Below are 19,576 nucleotides of genomic sequence, written 5' to 3'. Positions count from 1 at the left end.
TTACTACTAACTACATTTTTGTATGTTGAGCAGACTGACATCGGGCATAGATTACCCTATAATTAGCAATTTTGAAAGCACATATACAATGTTACTATTAAAGATGAAAAAAACACTAATACACTTAGGTATAATATAGAATTTAGCTTTACTGGTCAAATCTGAGCAGTACACATCAAGGTTTGAACGGATGGATAAGAGAAATAGGGGGGGGCCCTGAAACTGTTATAGTGGTTATACTGAAACTGTTAAGTACTGAAGGCAAATTAACACACAAATTTTATCAATCTCTGGATAACTACTCTTTTGTCTTACTTCTGAATAATTTAACTGTCATTATTTCTGTCTCAAATTAATTAAATAACATCGCTAACTCAATCCAACAAAAACTCTTTTGTTCTTTACCAATATTTGCAACAGCACACAGAACTATAGATTCCTTCATGGCATAGATTAATCTGCTGATAATTTTCATTAACACAAACATTAAACTTTCTGTTTAGGATACTCGGATTGCACAATACGAGGTAAGGATCCTGTCTAGGTCAGTGATCAGGATAAGTCATGGCTAAAGCAATTTTGGTAAAAGTCACATTATTATTGAACCATTAGAAACAGTCTCGACACTGGTCCACACAGATACACTTCTAAAGATGAAATAAATGTTTGACCTGTGCAAGTCGGTGCGGCGGAAGGCGGGCAGCGAGATAGCGAGCAGCACGGCACACATACAAGCACGGCTAAAGCTCACACAACATCGGCACTTTCCATCTTCTTAGCGTCGTAATTTTTCCAATTTTGTGCCTCAGAATATAGCCATGCCAAGTAGTCGTCAGAATCGGTCCATCCGAGGCTCAATGGAATCCACTTTTCCTGGGTAGCCTCCTCGGTACAGTACGTGTACTTCCGACTGTTGCTCGCCTCCGACTGTCTTACTGAGCCCGTTGTGCCGAACCGCGCCAGTGTGCGTTTTCCCGCCTCGCCTGCCTCCACCTTTTCCCGCTCCCCTACAGGTAGGGTATTCACCGCAGGTTTTCTACTACACCTATCCTAATGCATTACCTACGTATGGACCAAGTGTATAAATTACAATTTCCACATCTTACAATAGTTTTAACATTAAATACACTTTCCTTTGATTACCACATTATTTGAAATCTAACATAAATAATAATATTCGTTTCAAAAGTTGCTCACAGTTTCTTTAACATGACACGAAAAGAATCGAAAAAGAAATTCAACACATTGCTATTATTAATTTATCTAAATTCATAAAGAAAAAAATTATTATACGTATAATTCTCGTTACACATGCCCCTGTTTCCAGAAAATTTTCTTAAGTCCAAATTTTATGGGAACACTAAATCTTACAATTATACAGTGGTTCCGAATCTTTACTTAATTGTCCAAATAGATTTACCCTACATATTTCCTTTTGCTCACTGTATATAGGTTTACACTTTTTTAGCACTTCAAGAATGCTGACTTGTCATTTACTCAAGTGCCTTTTGCACAGTCCAACTTCCCATCACAACCTCACTAAAATAGCAATTTACTTATTTTTTCTAAATTTCTCAAAGAAATAATTTAAAATTCTGGAATACAAACATTTAACTACAAAAACAATTGCATATTTTGCATACACTATAAAATAATTTATCGCTGCATGCTTTGAATAGCAGTCCATTTTCTTACTTACTAAACAAAACACACACACATATATTCAGAAAATTAACTACATATATTTGCTGCCTATTATGTGGGTTTGGGCAGTCCTTTTCACTTCATATTGTCACATCTCCTGGATCACATTTACAATTTTCCATCGATTATTTATCTGCCCTCATTGGTATTTGGCAGTCTTTCATATTATGGTTCATACACTGCCCATTTTCATTTTGACAGTCCCATCTTTTATCTGGCTGATAGCATTTATCCTTTCTTTTCAGTCCTTTTCTCCATACATTTTTTTACAGTTACAGTACAATTGGTAATCTGAAACTCACATAACTACATTAGCACACTTTCGAGGGTATACAGACATTTACAAAGATTAGATACATTTAGGATAACTTGGGTTCAGCATAAGATACAGCACATTTACTCGTTCCTAGGAACATACAGTTTCAGGTCCACTATATTTCTTACACCTAAAGGTCTTTTGGATTTTGGGTAGATCAGGTAGTAAGCATTGTCGTGTGGAATATTCTGTATTAGATATGGTCCATTATAAATATATTTAAATTTTGAAATTTCATGGTTTAGTTCACTAGACTTTTCGTGGGTTTTTAAAAGAACATAATCTCCAATTTTAAATTTTGAAACTTTTAAATTTTTATTGTGTCTTTTAGATCTAGATTCAGCTTTTTGCTTTGCCCTTTTTATCACCAATTCTTTCTTTTGATCCAACCCCAAACTTGTACAAGGTGGAAACTCTAGTTTTTCTTCAATTAAACTTTTACTACTTCTGCCTAACAAAATTTCTTCCGGTGGAAATCCTGTAGTTTCATGATGTAAGGTGTTCATGACATTCTCAAAATCCGATATAAACCTGCCCCAGGCTCTAAATCATGCCCCTTCCTCTTTTTTTCCGCAACGCACCTTGGTCGACTGTGACATCGTCCCAAGATACGTTCCTGACCTGTGAACCTATTATATCTGGCGGCTTTTTCGGTTTCTGGAGTTCAAAGTCTTTGCTTACTTGAACTCTTCGCAAAATAAACACTGAGTCGTCCGGTGGCTCCTTCTTTCTTTGTTCTGTTTCAATGTCTGTATTTTGTTTTGAAGTTTCTTCATCATTAGGTACAATGCCACAATTAACTGCATCCCTATTATTTTCACTGATTTTCTGATACCCTCTTTCAGTAAAAGTATATTCATTTTCCTTTACACCTGAAAATTCATCTTCACTAGAGTCATCACTACACTCTTCCTCAACATCAGATTCACTTAAGCACGCTACTTTTGCACAATAGGGAGCGTTAGAACATTCATTTTCGTCTATATTTATGTATCTTTCATCATCCGAACTATCGTCGGAATCCGACCATTCCGGATCGCTTTCAGGTTCTAACATAAAAGCTTTTCTGAGACAGGCACTAAGTTCTTCCTCTGTATTGTCGTCAGGCTTGGATTTCAATTCAATCTCCTCTTTTGGCAAAACGGCCCCATCCTCTGCTTTATTCACATCCACTGTGACTTCATATTCGGTGTAATCCTCGTGGACTTTAATTACTTTCAGGTAATCATCTACCCCTTCTCCACGGTGCCTCTCGGTAGCAGCTTGTACTATTGGCGGACTGTTAGCAGAAGTTATTTCTTCGTCAATGCTGAGGATTTCATCCTCCAAATCCTTCCTATCATTAACCTTCATCCTATTGGCGGCACGCGTACTTTGCGCGGCGCTATTTATTCTCCCCTCTTCAATTTTGGGCCACGTCACTTTATGGACGTCCCTACTATCTCTCTTTCCACCAACTAATTTCTTCGCCTCATACTCCCTTTTAAAATCCTCCCACTCACATTGCTTTAGGCCCTTGTACAGATCGTCGATCTGCACACGCCAATCAGTAACTTCTGCTAATTCATTATCGCCTTTTACCCCATTGCAAACACTGCTAACCGCACCTCTCTGTGTACTCACAGTCTCATTTATTGTTTCCTTTGCCACGGAATTATTACTCGTAAAATTTTCATTAGCTCTGACTGCTACGTTCGTACCTACTGCTGCCGTATTGCTAGCGGCTTCTTTCCGAACAGATGTTCGGCTAGGCTGGGCCGTTGCCCTCTGATGCTCCACTCGCCTGTTAACATGTAGCGCTCTGTGCGGCAGCGATGATTCATTCTGGCTCGCACCTGACGCTTGTTTCGCCACAACACGTCGCGGCGTTCCATGCTCGTCCCTAGCCTGTCTCATTACATTACGGTCGGTCCGGTATCTTTTCTTGAATCGGGGCCGGTATGTATTGTCCGCTTCCGTTTGGCCCGCAACGTTCGCGGAAATTAGTTTCCCGCGTCGTTATTATTTTGCGCGGTATACCCTCTACCGCGATCTGGATTATTTCCTCTGCCTCTTCCTCTGCCTCTTCCTCTTTGTATTATATTGACGCGAAATCCATCGCCGTCATTTCTTTCGTCATTGTTCCGGTTATTACGGTTACAAAAATTTTGGTAATTGGCGCGACTTTCGCGCCAATGGTCTTCATCTTCGACCCTTTCTAGAAATGCTTGGAAGCTGCGATGATTGCTTCCTACATACCTCTTTGAATCTTCTGGAAGTTTTTTATATAACTCCCAGATAATTTCTGAATCTGATCTTCTACCTCTTAAGTGTGTCAATTTTCGGTACCAATGCTCGCAGAAATCTTTCAAAGAATTCCTGCCCCTGTTATCATGCTGTTTGGCCATGATGAACTCCCGCCATAAATGGTCCTGCTTTTGTTCAGACCAATATTCTTCCGTAAATCTTTGCCTAAATTCCTCGAACGTCATTTGTTCGGTATCTAAATTTATTCCCCAGCGCTTAGCGTCACCCGCTAAGGCGCTAATTACAACGTTTATCTTTTCCTGATCAGACAAGTGCTCAGGAAATACTCTCTCGCAATTTTTAATAAAATCTAACGGATGCCACCCGTTATGTTTCTTGGCTGGATCGAAGCGTTCCTCGCCTTCTAACAGCTTCGTAATTGGTGTGCCATTACAGACAACACCAGGCCTACCTTTAATTTTGCTCTCCAGATCGAAAATTCTGCCTTGAATTTTCGTAGTATTTTGTTCACAATTTTGAACACATTCGGATACTTTTTTACTTAAATCACTTTCAGTGTCTGAAACTACCTTTTTCAATTGCGATATCCCGTGTTGACATTCGTTTACGATCTCAGTTTTAAGACCGAAAACTTTTTCGTCTACCTTAGTTTCAACCAAAGGTTCTACTTTCTCTTGGATGTTGAGAATTTCAACATCAAATCTACTATTAATGTTTCCAATTTCCTCCTGCATAGTATCCATATTTTTGTTAATGGTATCAATTTCAAATTTCAGAGTATTTACCACAGAACTTAAATTACCCACTGTTTGTTCTACCTGTTCTATCTGTTTACTAATTTTAATTCCCTGTCCTTCCACCTGTGCTTTAATTTGATCCACCTGTGTTTTGAGTTGCTCGTTAACGTGTGTTTTGAGCTGTTCATTCTGTGTTTTGAGCTGCTCGTCAACGTGTGTTTTAAGCTGCTCATTTTGCGTTTTGAGCTGGTGTCCCTGTGTTTTGAGCTGCTGATCAACGTGTGTTTTGATCTGCTCACTCTGTCCTGAAATTTGTTTGGTTAATTGTTCAAATAGATCGTTTATGCTTAAAATTTTCACACTGTTTTGTTCTACGGAATCGGTGTGTTCCGATCCTACTTCAAAAGTTTCATTCGGTTCTTTCTTTATCTGTGGAGAATCAAACATGTCAGTGGATTCATTCACATACCCACTATCATCTACAAAGTCACCCTCTGCTTCCTGTTTTGTCCCTTGCTGTGTTCGAGGTGATCTCAACCTTTCAATCTGTTCATTGACGTGTTCGTGGTATTGTATGTACGCCAACTGTCTTTCGCTAACGCCATCTGTTATCTGGCCGCGTAAACTCCGGCTACTGCCAGCCGCATTCTCCATTTCGCTTGGCGCACCTACCCCGTCTACGTTTCTGTCCATACTAAATGCCAACTATACCACACTATTATACTTGGCTCACACTGCAGTTTCTTTTACTAAACTTTATTGCTATTCGTGCCACTGAACATCCACTGTTCAATCTTTTCGTTAATTTGTAACCGACAACAACTGGATGTCCTGTCACCGGGAAGCCACTTGTAACACTACCGCCCTACTCGGACGTAGGTTAGCTATATAAAGCCTGTACTGTAATAAGTTCACGGGCTTCACCTTATGAACAAGGATTTTAGTACAAAAGTTGACCGCGTGTACCTAATAGAAGCAAGATCGGACTTATACTCAGTCAATAACTACAGTGATGCATCAAGCAAATGTACAGTATAATTATTCTTTCGCATGGACAAGAAGTACACACAGTAGATGCTACCTATAACTAACAATTCGGTCGCCAGCCTACTTAGGCAATTAGTGAGTTTTTTCCTTGTACAAGTGGGTGCATGTACAAGCATAGTAACACGTAGTAACGATACAGTATATGGCAAAGTTTGGAATCCGAAAAATCCACTGAACTAAAGTTTGCTCTTTTTGTACTAATTTGGACGAACTACATTTACACAACACCACACAGTAATGATTACTACTAACTACATTTTTGTATGTTGAGCAGACTGACATCGGGCATAGATTACCCTATAATTAGCAATTTTGAAAGCACATATACAATGTTACTATTAAAGATGGAAAAAAACACTAATACACTTAGGTATAATATAGAATTTAGCTTTACTGGTCAAATCTGAGCAGTACACATCAAGGTTTGAACGGATGGATAAGAGAAATAGGGGGGGGCCCTGAAACTGTTATAGTGGTTATACTGAAACTGTTAAGTACTGAAGGCAAATTAACACACAAATTTTATCAATCTCTGGATAACTACTCTTTTGTCTTACTTCTGAATAATTTAACTGTCATTATTTCTGTCTCAAATTAATTAAATAACATCGCTAACTCAATCCAACAAAAACTCTTTTGTTCTTTACCAATATTTGCAACAGCACACAGAACTATAGATTCCTTCATGGCATAGATTAATCTGCTGATAATTTTCATTAACACAAACATTAAACTTTCTGTTTAGGATACTCGGATTGCACAATACGAGGTAAGGATCCTGTCTAGGTCAGTGATCAGGATAAGTCATGGCTAAAGCAATTTTGGTAAAAGTCACATTATTATTGAACCATTAGAAACAGTCTCGACACTGGTCCACACAGATACACTTCTAAAGATGAAATAAATGTTTGACCTGTGCAAGTCGGTGCGGCGGAAGGCGGGCAGCGAGATAGCGAGCAGCACGGCACACATACAAGCACGGCTAAAGCTCACACAACATCGGCACTTTCCATCTTCTTAGCGTCGTAATTTTTCCAATTTTGTGCCTCAGAATATAGCCATGCCAAGTAGTCGTCGGAATCGGTCCATCCGAGGCTCAATGGAATCCACTTTTCCTGGGTAGCCTCCTCGGTACAGTACGTGTACTTCCGACTGTTGCTCGCCTCCGACTGTCTTACTGAGCCCGTTGTGCCGAACCGCGCCAGTGTGCGTTTTCCCGCCTCGCCTGCCTCCACCTTTTCCCGCTCCCCTACAGGTAGGGTATTCACCGCAGGTTTTCTACTACACCTATCCTAATGCATTACCTACGTATGGACCAAGTGTATAAATTACAATTTCCACATCTTACAATAGTTTTAACATTAAATACACTTTCCTTTGATTACCACATTATTTGAAATCTAACATAAATAATAATATTCGTTTCAAAAGTTGCTCACAGTTTCTTTAACATGACACGAAAAGAATCGAAAAAGAAATTCAACACATTGCTATTATTAATTTATCTAAATTCATAAAGAAAAAAATTATTATACGTATAATTCTCGTTACAGTAACATTCAATCATTGTCTGTTATATTGTAACATTTAAGATGTCACGGTAATGAAATGTCATACTTGATCAGGAAATGTCAGATGTTAGTAATGTGACAAAAGAGAAGTCTAACCAAAATGCAGTACACTTCACTCATAAATCAATGAAAATTGAAGTGAGGAGTTTATTTTGGCCTAAACAAACAAAAAGTCATTTTGGAAAACAGCTTAATTGGTGAACTGTCTCACTACAAAAAAGTTATAAACACACTAGAAAGAAAATTCCATTTTCTAAACTTTATTTCTGTTGACCAACGCAGGCCACTAAACTTATTATTTATGGTGTATTTTATCCAGCAGAGATCACTTTTTCACAGCAGTCAATTTTGTAATAATATTCAAGAGCAGTATTAGTATGAGTACCATAATATTGCCATTTTTCTCAGATGAAGCAGTCATTTCAATATCAGTGTCTTAACCACCTATCATCTCGTATCACTAACAGCTTCACAACTGGAAGTGTCTGGTGATATGCTGTCACTAAATGGTCTTGTGAGGCATGAAGGTGTTGCAGGTATTATGAAAGTGAGAAGCACTGAACACTCACTTTCATTTCTTGGCAAGGATAATACTGCCTTAGTGCATGCAGATTGGCGTGGTTTTGATAAACACTTTCAATTTCAAGTGCCATGGTGACATAAGATGTTTTTAATAATGACTTTGTCATCCATTCACGTACTATATGGAATTCAAATATTCAGTTGAAGCTGGTGCACTTGACAGCAGTCAGAGATAGATGAACTTAATTATGTTTGTATTGAACAGCATAGAAATCTATCGTATTCCTTACACATAAAAATATAACCACGTGTAAACATTTGTACCAGACAATTTGTGTTGGTCATTTGGAAGAATATCCATTTTTTTCCCCTAAAGCATCAATATACATAATGCAAACAATCATGTGACTGTTTCCCTCCATATTCACAGACAGACGTTAGATGTACTAAGAGATAGGGAGTTCGGTGGCCACTGAACTGGACAGCTGTGATCAGTACATGTAGTGGAGTGGAGGTACTGACTCATGGCTGAATGTGCAGTGGCTCTGTCAAGTTAAGAGACCATAATTAATATTGTAGACAAATTAGAATCTTTCCAACAGTGATAGAAGTTGTTATCTTCTTTTCAGGAAGTTTACGTACGCTACATGATCAAAAGTATCCAGACACCTGGCTGAAAATGACTTAAAAGTTCATGGCTCCCTCCATCGGTAATGCTGAAATTCAACATGGTGTTGGCCCACCCTTAGCCTTGATGACAGCTTCCACTCTCGCAGGCATATTTCCATTCAGTTGCTGGAAGGTTTCTTGTGGAATGGCAGCCCATTCTTCACAGAGTGCTGCACTGAGGAGAGGTATCGACATTGGTAGGTGAGCCCAGGCACGAAGTCGGCATTCCAAAACATCCCATAAGTGTTCTATAGGGTTCAGGTCAGGACACTGTGCAGGCCAGTCCATTACAGGGATGTTATTGTCATGTAACCACTCCACCACAGGCCGTGCATTATGAACAGGTGCTCGATTGAGTTGAAAGATGCAATCACCATCCCCAAATTGCTCTTCAACAGTGGGATGCAAGAAGGTGCTTAAAACTTCAATGTAGGCTTGTGCTGTGATAGTGCCATGCATAACAAGGGGTGCAAGACCCCTCCATGAAGAACACCACCGCCTCAGAATTTTACTCTTGGCACTACACATGTTGGCAGATGACGTTCACCGGGCATTCACCATACCAACACCCTGCCATCAGATCGCCACATTGTGTACCGTGATTTGTCACTCCACACAAGATTTTTCCACTGTTCAATCGTCCAATGTTTACTCCCCTTACACCAACCGAGGCGTCATTTGGCATTTACCGACATGATGTGTGGCTTATTAGCAGCTGCTTGACCATGAAATCCAAGTTTTCTCACTTCCCGCCTAACTGTCATAGTACTTGCAGTGGATCCTGATGCAGTTTGAAATTCCTGTGTGATGGTTTGGATAGATGTCTGCCTATTACACATTATGACCCTCTTCAACTGTCGGCGGTCTCTGTCAGTCAACACACGAGGTCGGCCTGTACACTTTTGTGCTGTATGTGTCCCTTCATTTTTTCTGCTTCACTATCACATCGGAAACAGTGGACCAAGGGATATTTAAGAGTATGGAAATCTCACATACAGAAATATACAAGTGACACCCAATCACCTGACCACGTTCGAAATATGTGAGTTCCGCGGAGTGCTCCATTCTGCTCTCTCACGGTGCCTAATGACTACTGAGGTGGCTGATATGGAGTATCTGGCAGTAGGTGGCGGCATAATGCACCTAATATGAAAAGTGTATATTTTTGGGGATGTTCGGATACTTTTGATCACATAGTGTATATTATTCTTCTAAATTAGTTTCTAAGACACCAGTCATTTATAGAAAAGTGATTCTGTAAGTATTTTTAAATTATGCTATATGAAATTTTGATGTACATGCTTTGAGAGTAAAGGAGACCACTAACTGAAAATCAGAAGCATTGAGTCTGGAAGGGACATGCGCAACAAGGAAAGAAAACTTGATAGTTCTCAGAATAAATACTTTCTCAAGCTAGAGTACAAGTCCGCACCCCCCCCCCCCCCCCCCCCCACACACACACACACACACACACACACACACACACACACACACACACACACACACACACAGTCACGTGTCCAGCCAGTACTATATAGGGTGTCCCATTTATCTTGACCACCCTAAATAACTGTTTGTCCAGATGCAAATTATAAAATGTTTCAAGGAAATGTTCTTTAGCCGTCAGGCAGACATCAATCAGCATGATTGCCTTCATTGTTGCTTTGTTTTTTACAAAGATGTGAACAGTGGTATGACTTTTTTAAATGGTTCCCTGTATATTTTATTCAGTAATTAATTTCCTCTCCCAAAGACCTATTGAAAAATGTATCACAGTGTACCATTCACTGAAACACAACGTTATTAATTACATAACACAACATTGACTTTGACCCCAGGATCAAAAACTCGTCCATTTGCTGGAGTTGTCAGAAAACAAATGAAAACCAAGTAAAAAAATAACATAAAATTGAATTTGACACTCCTGTATCATTACCCAGTAGTAGAACATTCAAAGGTGCTCAAAGTGGTGACCCTGGACACTGTTACACTGGTGCTCTCATTGAATGAAAGAATTATTTACTGCTTCCAGTGTTACCTGCTGAAGAGAATTAAAAGCAAGCACGATACGTTCCTGCATGTCCTCTGGAGTTGATGGAATATCACGATGGACAACGTCTTTAATGCATCCCCAAAGAAAAAAGTCCAGAGGATTTAAATCAGGAGACCTAGCACGCCAAATAACTGTTCCTCCTCAACCAATCCCTCTGGCAGGATACCTTCGGTTCAGAACACGACGTGCACGCAAGACAATATGTGCTGGACATCCATCGTGTTGGTACCACATAAGCATTCAGGTTCTTAGGGGCTCTTCATCCAGAAGAGGAGGAAGAATTTGTCTGAGGAAGTTGGCATACACTGTGCTGTTTGGACTACCATTGATGAAATAAGGGCCAATAATTGTAGTACCAAGCATCCCACACCAGATGTTAACTCTCCATTGACGCTGATGTTCCACCTGTCTAAGCCATCGGGGGCTGTCGCTGGACCAATAATGCAGGTTTCTTGTATTTACCTGTCCTTTGTTTGAGAAGGAACATTCATCAGTAAATAGAACATTGGAGAAGAAGTTCAGGTTGGCAAGGATTTGCTGCTGTGCCCACTGACAGAACCGTACATGATTCTGGAAATCATTCCCATGCAATTCTTGTTGTAGGTGTACATGGTAAGGATGGAACTGGTGACATGTAAGAATATGATGTACACTGGTTTTAGGAAAGCCAATCTCGTGTTCAAGGTATCATGTGCTCACATGTAGATTCATAGCAACGGGAGTGAGAACAGTAACTTCGGCAGCTTCTTCTGTGTGAGTGCTATGACGATTGCATTGTCGTGGGTTGAAACTTCCCGTTTCCTGAAGCATCGCAACAAGATAAGAAAACATCCATCGGGTCCTTGTCATGATATCGCTCTCTGTAGAGTTCCGCTGCCTGCGTAGCATTTTGCCTACCTTCAACAACAAACAATAAAAGAAACATTATGTTGATGCAGTTTGTAGGAAGGACAGCCTTTACTGTATGCCTACTCTACACAACAGACTTTAAAAGGACTAAACTACTGTACTAAATGTGCCCGTACATAAGAAAACAGTATTGCAGTTATTGTTCTGCTAACCTACATTCCCCATAGATGAGTAGCATTTCTACCTTCTATTCGTTGGTGTACATTCTACTCACACAACTCTTCAACTGACAATGGTTGACGGAATGACGGGTGTGCATTCTACTTATGTTTACATTTGTCCTCTATCAACGCCAGCTCGTGGATGTGTTCCATTACCCCAAGTACCTGCACTAAGTGCTGGTAGTGTCAATGTCAGTGTTCTGTAATGTAATTAATAATGTTGTGTTTCAGTGACTGGTACACTGTGATAGATTTTTGAATAGGTCTTTAGGAGAGGAAATGAATTACCGAATAAAAAATACAGGGTGCCATTTAAGAGAGTTGTACCGCTGTTCATGTCTTTGTAAAAAGCAAAGCTACAATGAAGGCAGTCGTGCTGATTGATGTCCCCCTGATGGCTAAAGAGCATTAGTTTGAAACATTTTGTAATTTGCATCTGGACAAACATTTATTTATGGTGGTCAAGATAAATGGGACTCTCACACTCTCTCTCTCTCTCTCTCTCTCTCTCTCTCTCTCTCTCTCTCTCTCTCTCTCTCTCTCCTGCACATGTGTGTGTACTTGTATTTCTGCTTTTAGTCTCTAATGCTTCTGCTTTTCGGTGAGTGGTCTCCTTTGCTCCTGAAGTAGTTAACATTCTACCAGAACTTTCTAGTACAAGAATTTTGATCTACTATTGCTGTGATGTGGAAAGTATTGGCATCTTGCTTGATTTGTTGCTTACTGTACATATATGACTTTATTTGATGAAAGAAACATCATTAAACTAAAATTTAATTATATTTTGCAACCTTTAAAAGAATACAAAAAGATGTGTACTTTTTGTGATTATTTTTTGAAAAATGTTTCAGCTTCTTAAACCAACTGGCTTGAAGTATATAATAGCAGTCAACAATGGATTTGATATGATACTGACAAAGTGTTGGCAGTGTCGTGAATTGACATGTTGTATGGCTGCACTCCTGATAACATATTGTATTTACAAAACGGAGACAGATGCTACTGTTCTTATATATTCAGCATCAGACATGGAGGAAGTGCCATTGGATAAATCACTGTCTTTCAATGAAACAATTTCAACAATGAGAGCGGTAAGATTGAATTGACTGAACGTGATGCCAAGGATCAAAAAGTAGTGTATACGCTTTAGAAAGTTTAATATCTTAAGAATGAGTTTAGACTTTATATTGAATACTAGTGTGTTGATTTCATAACTGCAAGTTCAGGTAAAGGCTAAAGACTTATATTCATCTCAGACTCAATATAATGTGTTCAGAAAAGTTAAAAGTATAAAAGTTCTCAGAAAGGTGTGATGTTGTCTTGTCTTAAATGTTATTTAATGTCAAACAATGGAAAATCACAATAGGATAACAACAGTATTATGAAAAGGATAAATTGTTACTCACCATATAGAAGAGATGCTATTTGATGATATATACATGGTGATGTGATTTATGCTGAAAGTATTCTGATTCAAAGTTATTGGTCATCTGTCCATGCAGGTGTAGCTACTTTCACTGCCAAATGAATGTAATTGATTTTTGAAGCTGATAGAAATACCGTACTGTAAACCATTGTCTACCAGTATCTTATGGTGCACAAGACCATTAAGTAGTAGGTAGTCACATAAACATGAAGCTGCATGCCATAGCTCAGCCACGAATTCCTCTTCTCCCTAAAATTTTCATAACAGTTTTCTGCCATTGTCCAGATACATGTATAGCCTGAGCTCTGGCTTTTATATACGAGTGTTCCCACCTGTCACCAAAATAACATTTTACTCAATTTTTTATCTCATTATTATCATAAAAAATGTTGCTCTTTAAAATCTGAATTCTGTAAATTACCTTGATGAAGTGGAATGCACTTACTGGTATAGTACTTCAAAAAATTCGGATGTGCTGATGGGTCTGTGGAGATAAAATGAAAAATAGCATTCATATTAAACTACTACGAGAATAATGTGACAGTTAATAAAATTACATTTTCCTTTACAAATGTCTTTTATTTCAGTTGAAAGCTATTGCCAAGAATTTTGATGCAACTACATTATGAACATATCTATGTGAAGAATATAGTCTTCTAATATCATCATCGATATGATTCTGACATTTGTCTTCCTACCTGGCCATACTGTGGCAGCTGAGCATAATGCAGTTTACTTGACCTTTTACATTTTGTAGATTTAGTTTTGTGCAGAATATCACCAGGGGAAAAATGTTCTTGACATCTGTCATGCTCTATAAGTTCCACTTGTCATCTTTGTTTTACCTTATGAACATTAACCATGAATGAGCATTTCAAATTCCAAGACATTAAATAGAGGTAGATTAATGTCACCATATTCTGAAACTGTAAGGTGTGCTGCACAGCAATTATTTACAGCAAATATTTTGCAAAAATATCAGGGATATAGAAATAAATACTGTAGGTAAGGAAGGAAGATGGTACTCTCCAGTCTGCCAGTGTATTAAAACTTTGTTAATCAGCTTTAAATTTGTGATCTTGTGTTCTAAAGACTTTGACTGCCAGAAATCCCAAGTTGGGTATGCCTTGTGTATTCACCAGACAGCAGCTTCTCAAGACCTGGAGTCGTAGCCACAAGAAAACTGCTTTACAGCATCAACATTGTGCTCAGGAAGGGCAGTCCCTGGTTACAAGCTTCAGGTTTGCTGTTGTCTGTCAGTCAGAGGCTGGTGATAGCCATTCATACAATCACCCTTCCACAGGTGTCTTCTCTTGAACTGTCCAATGGAATTTCTGTATGATGTCAGGTATTACATGACAACTGAAATAGGATGGAATATAGGGAAGGCCATCCTCAGAAACCATCACAGCTATCTAGAGTTAGGTTTTCCAGGGTTTCCCTGCCTCACTTAAATAGAATGAGGATGTGTGCTTTCTACTTAACCAAATTCTAACAGCCTGATGCTTCTTCCAATGTGCACATTTCATGCCGCATAGTGCAGTCATCTCATAGGTTTGCCTTTGCTCTCTGTACTATCATTGTTCTCTCCCTCATAACACTTCTTTTTCTAAAGTGTGGCTCACTCTACAATGATTCATTATGTGTACTAAAATGTGAGTTACAGTCGTTGTTGCTGTAGAAATGTGTCAATGTAGTCATTATTAGTGAAGTTATGGCACCACTACATGTGTTAACTTTGATTCTCTTCATATTTATGAAGATAAGCAAATTCTTTTATGGTTATTACATATTGTGTATTATATTGTTTTGTTTTATTGTATGAGGAGCAAAGTAACTTACAGCAAAAGTAAATAGGATATAAAATATAAATTGGCAGTAGTAAGAAAATATTATCTGGAAAAGAGAAATAAATTATCATTGAAAATAAACTGAAGCGTTACAAAATCTTTCTGAAAGTATTTGTCGTGGCCTTACAAGGAAGTGAAACATGGTAAGATAACAGAAACTCTTTGAGCTGTGGTGTTACAGAAGAATGCTGAAGAAAGGACTTATTTTTGGGGGGGGGGGGGTGGCAGAGAGAGAGAGAGAGAGAGGGGGGGGGGGTTGGCAGAGAGAGAGAGAGAGAGAGAGAGGGGGGGGGGAGTTGGAGAGGGATATGCTAAAGATACAGTATAGTATGCCGGTTCAAATGGCTGTAGGTTGCAGTTGTTATGGCAAGGTGGGGATAATTGTACATAATAGACTACCATCGAGAGCTCCATCAAACCAGTCATCTGATTGAAGACAACGTGATCAATGGTAATTTAACATGCGGAACCCATGTTCTTTGTGTTTGGAAATAAATAAAAAGTTTTTAATTGTTCAGTAATTTTTACATTAAATACTGAAATAATTCTTATGCTTTTACTGATGCATTGTCTAATCACATGTTCATTTTTATGTAACATTAAGAAAGCTTTATAAAGTATTCCAATTGTGCAATATTTTTGTTTCTAGCGTTGTTCTGCTGCTAAAGTGAATATGGCACAACCTGTAATGTGGGCACAGAAAAACAAAAAGGCAGTTGATGTGTTTGTTGTTATAACAAATAACAACAATGAAACAAGTTCTGCCTCTTTACCAACATGCTTAAATCAGTATAGAAGTGAAATGAATCTTCCTCAAACAAAGTAAGTCCAAATAAACTGAAACATCTATTTACATTACATTCCTCTTTTTTGATAACATATCTGTGTTAAGTTGATGACCAAATCCTGTGAACTTGTCTGGAGTTAGTTACACTATGTCACCAAAAGTATCTAGATACTCATTGCTCTCCATCAAGAGGTGTAAGACCTCCTTTTGCTGTTCAGTTCCATCTTTAATCCTTGAGCAGAACTTCACACTAAAATCTAGTTTGCTGAAGCATGTTTGAATAGGGGTTCCACATTTTGGGCAAATTTATCCACCCCACAACACGTACTGTAGCCCAGCAAGATGTTGAGTAGGGCTCAAGCCATGCCTATTAGCACGCCTCATGATTTTTCCCACACAATGAGGAAAGGATCATTGCTTTGCAGATAGAAGAATTGTCTTTCTGAAAAAGTCCCTCTGTCATTACTAGTGCTTAAGATGTTTAGAAAAAAAAACTGTGTTCCTTTTTCCATCAACCAAATTGATAGTCCCAGCTCAAACCAGGTAAAACAGCCCTAGGCCATCACACCAGGTTTACTAAATTTCACTGTTCACTCAAACATCCACTAGGTGCACATATGCTTGTGTGACTGCCATGTTTATACTGCAGATACATAAAACCTTGTTCTTGTTGTGTGATGAATAAATGGTAGCTTTAAGCAGTGTTGTATATCTTTCTATTGTGATCAGTGACTTCTGGACAACAGTGTGACCATCTGATGAGTCCTTTTGTCCTTTGAGGGCTCATTCTGTTATCTTTGTACCAGATCTACAAGGGTTGTCTTCTGCAGCAAATGACATTCCTGAAAATTTTAAATGAAATTAGCTTTTGTCTAGCTCATATATTAGGATACTCTGTGCTTTTATGTGCACATCTCCACTATAGATGTTGAGTTTGGTTCATACCAGAACTGGTAGGAGACCAGTACATTGGCAGCTGTTCGTTGTCATGAATTGAGTCTTGCCATGTAGTAAGTGTTGAGAGTGGCCTTTTTAACTTTCTTTAATGAGATTCCAATTTGCAGGAATGCCACTTCTCAAAACAGAACTACATGTAATGGCCACTTCTCAGATGTCATTATAGCTGCTTCACCAGCTGGTAAATGACATCAGTCAGCTATTCTCTGAGCCCATCTTCTTAAATAGAACTGCCACAGTGTGTTATGTTAATTATTGCTCCACAAAATGTTTTTCTCTCTCCTAGTTGATTGGCGTCACTGCATATACAATAAGAGACAACACCCAACATTTACCAGTGTTATTTGGTGTGTTTCTGGATACTTAGTCACAAGTTCCCATACATCACATTGAATATTCATGGCACCTGGAGAATATCCTAACATTATGCAGTTCCTCAGTGAGAACTGCAGTGGATGATTGAAAGTTTGCCTAAGTCAGCTCGTTGCAGTTGTGAACAGGTCACACAAATAATTGACCTGGATATAATTAGGTGAATTAAAATTGTGGCCTTGATTCATTATGCCTGTTTCAGGAATTCATCTGCTCGTCTTGGAAATTCATGAACTCTGTTGACTGAATTACCTGTTCTGGTCTGTCATATCATCTTAACAGACTGCTAAATGCATCTTGATGGTACACTTGGTGGATAATGTCACTATATCTAGCATGCTTTTTGCGTGTTGTCAGAGTACCTTTAATAAAGTACTAATCTACTGCAACATTTTTACTTGATGTGTACTAGATTTGATGAAATCTTTGTCATCAGACATCATCGTCGTCATCTCACTTCTGCTAACTTTTCAGGAAAGATGAAAAACATGTTACATGAAATCTTTGTGCTTTATATTATTGACACTTTTGTCACATGATCTGTGTGTTGTCAGCTGTGTAATTTCATATGAAGTAGACAAGAGAAACACATTGTGTGCAGAATAAAGGAACTTATATTTTGGAAATGTTTGGATTTACTATTGAATCTGATACTCACTATTCCAGTGGTTACTTGATAGACTGGTTATATTTCATCATGTTGAAGCTGAATCCAAAATGTATTCATTTAAACAAAGAATATTACATAGGTTGCATATTTTTTATGAAACCACTAAAATGGAATCCAGACAATTCTTGAACATTTATGAAAAACAAGTTACAATCTTTCTCAACAGAATGCGTGTTGTTCCTGCAATAACCAGCCCTCAAATACATAACACTCAGCATTCATCCATTGGGTTGTAGAGACCCTCTTCATCTATCTCAGTGTAATCACATTCTTCTGTTGACTCGGTGATCTGATGAGAAAGCTCACATCATTACAGTCGTTTTGGTCACCACCATAATGTTTGTTTCTGTGTGTGTGTGTGCGTGTGTGTGTGTGTGTGTGTGTGTGTGTGGCCGGGGGGGGGGGGGGGGGGGTTACTAGTCTGAACCAACATCAGATTTTTGGAAAAGTTTGCCTCTTATCTTCACGGTTTCTCTTGAATGAGTGAAAATTATTCATTTAATTCTTGAAATTTGTAGTTTAAAGATTGTCCCAGTGTTCGTTATGTACAAAATGAGTACATTTATCATGTGGGCAAAACACAGTGGTTCATTGGTAGTTTATGTGTAGATCCCATATGACAACATCATTTTGCATAGGTAAACAGGACTGGTGAAGCACACCTACCTTGTGGTAGTAAAGTCTCTGAGGTTTGGCTGCGCATTCACTCTTTAAAACTTGTAGTGCCACTGTCCTGGATGTTTCATATGCTTACCCTGACTTTTCCAAGAATGCTAAGAAAAGCATCCCTGTAAACTGTGACAGTTATTTTGGTTACCTTACTGAGACTGTGAATAGCTTTATGCTTACATCTTTCTGGAGGTAGAATTTCAAAATAAAATAATTGTTTGATTTTATCCTTATTGTTGTAAAACAAATACTGAAACAGCTTCATATCATTAATCATCAATAAATGCCACTAGAAATAAGTATGTCTCTTATCATAGTGCCTGCATTTGGAGAACTGCAGAAATGAAGTGGTACAGTACCTATTAACAAATGAATTTTAACTCAACTCTTTTTGTGGCAACATCATCTCTCTCTCTCTCTCTCTCTCTCTCTCTCTCTCTCTCTCTCTCTCTCTCACTTCTCCTTTTTGGAGTACATGGAATTACTGTAATAACCATAGATCCTTTTCTACATAAAACTACAGACGTAAGGCAGCAGTTCACCTCGAGACTCAAATCAAAGTACGAGGGCAGAAGCTGGCAAAAGGAAATGTGAAGTTGTCTATTTGATAGAGCTTATTAAAGAGAAATGATTTTCTGACATTCACAGACCATTGGAATTGTCAGGGTTTGCATTTAACCTATGATTTTCATACAACAAAATAACAAATAATTGTAGATGTCTGAACGTTATTCATACATTTACTGATAGATTTTACTACAGGGACAACAAAATGGCATAAAAATAGTTTTTGTAAAAATTGGAAATGTTGGGATTTCAGAATAAAATTTCCCGGTTTTGAAGACACATCAATTCGAATAAATTGACACAGCATGAAATACGATAAGATTTTATTCAGATGTGCCACTT

The 19,576-nt window shown here is 38.4% G+C and overlaps 1 protein-coding gene across 3 annotated transcripts in view; it reads left to right on the top strand.

Moving 5' to 3' along the window:
• LOC124721417 (RNA-binding protein Ro60-like) overlaps nt 1-19,576 on the top strand; it is a 121,789-nt gene that overhangs the window by 75,411 nt on the left and 26,802 nt on the right. For all 3 annotated transcript variants that reach the window (XM_047246387.1, XM_047246385.1, XM_047246386.1), the window contains 2 exons: nt 12,788-13,027; nt 15,862-16,034. In XM_047246387.1, the coding sequence (XP_047102343.1) occupies nt 12,788-13,027; nt 15,862-16,034 (413 nt within the window). The remainder of the gene's footprint in view (nt 1-12,787; nt 13,028-15,861; nt 16,035-19,576) is intronic.

The sequence above is a fragment of the Schistocerca piceifrons genome, chromosome X, assembly GCF_021461385.2.
Source record: "Schistocerca piceifrons isolate TAMUIC-IGC-003096 chromosome X, iqSchPice1.1, whole genome shotgun sequence".
Lineage (NCBI taxonomy): Eukaryota > Metazoa > Arthropoda > Insecta > Orthoptera > Acrididae > Schistocerca > Schistocerca piceifrons.
This window is presented reverse-complemented; position numbering and strand designations above follow the sequence as displayed.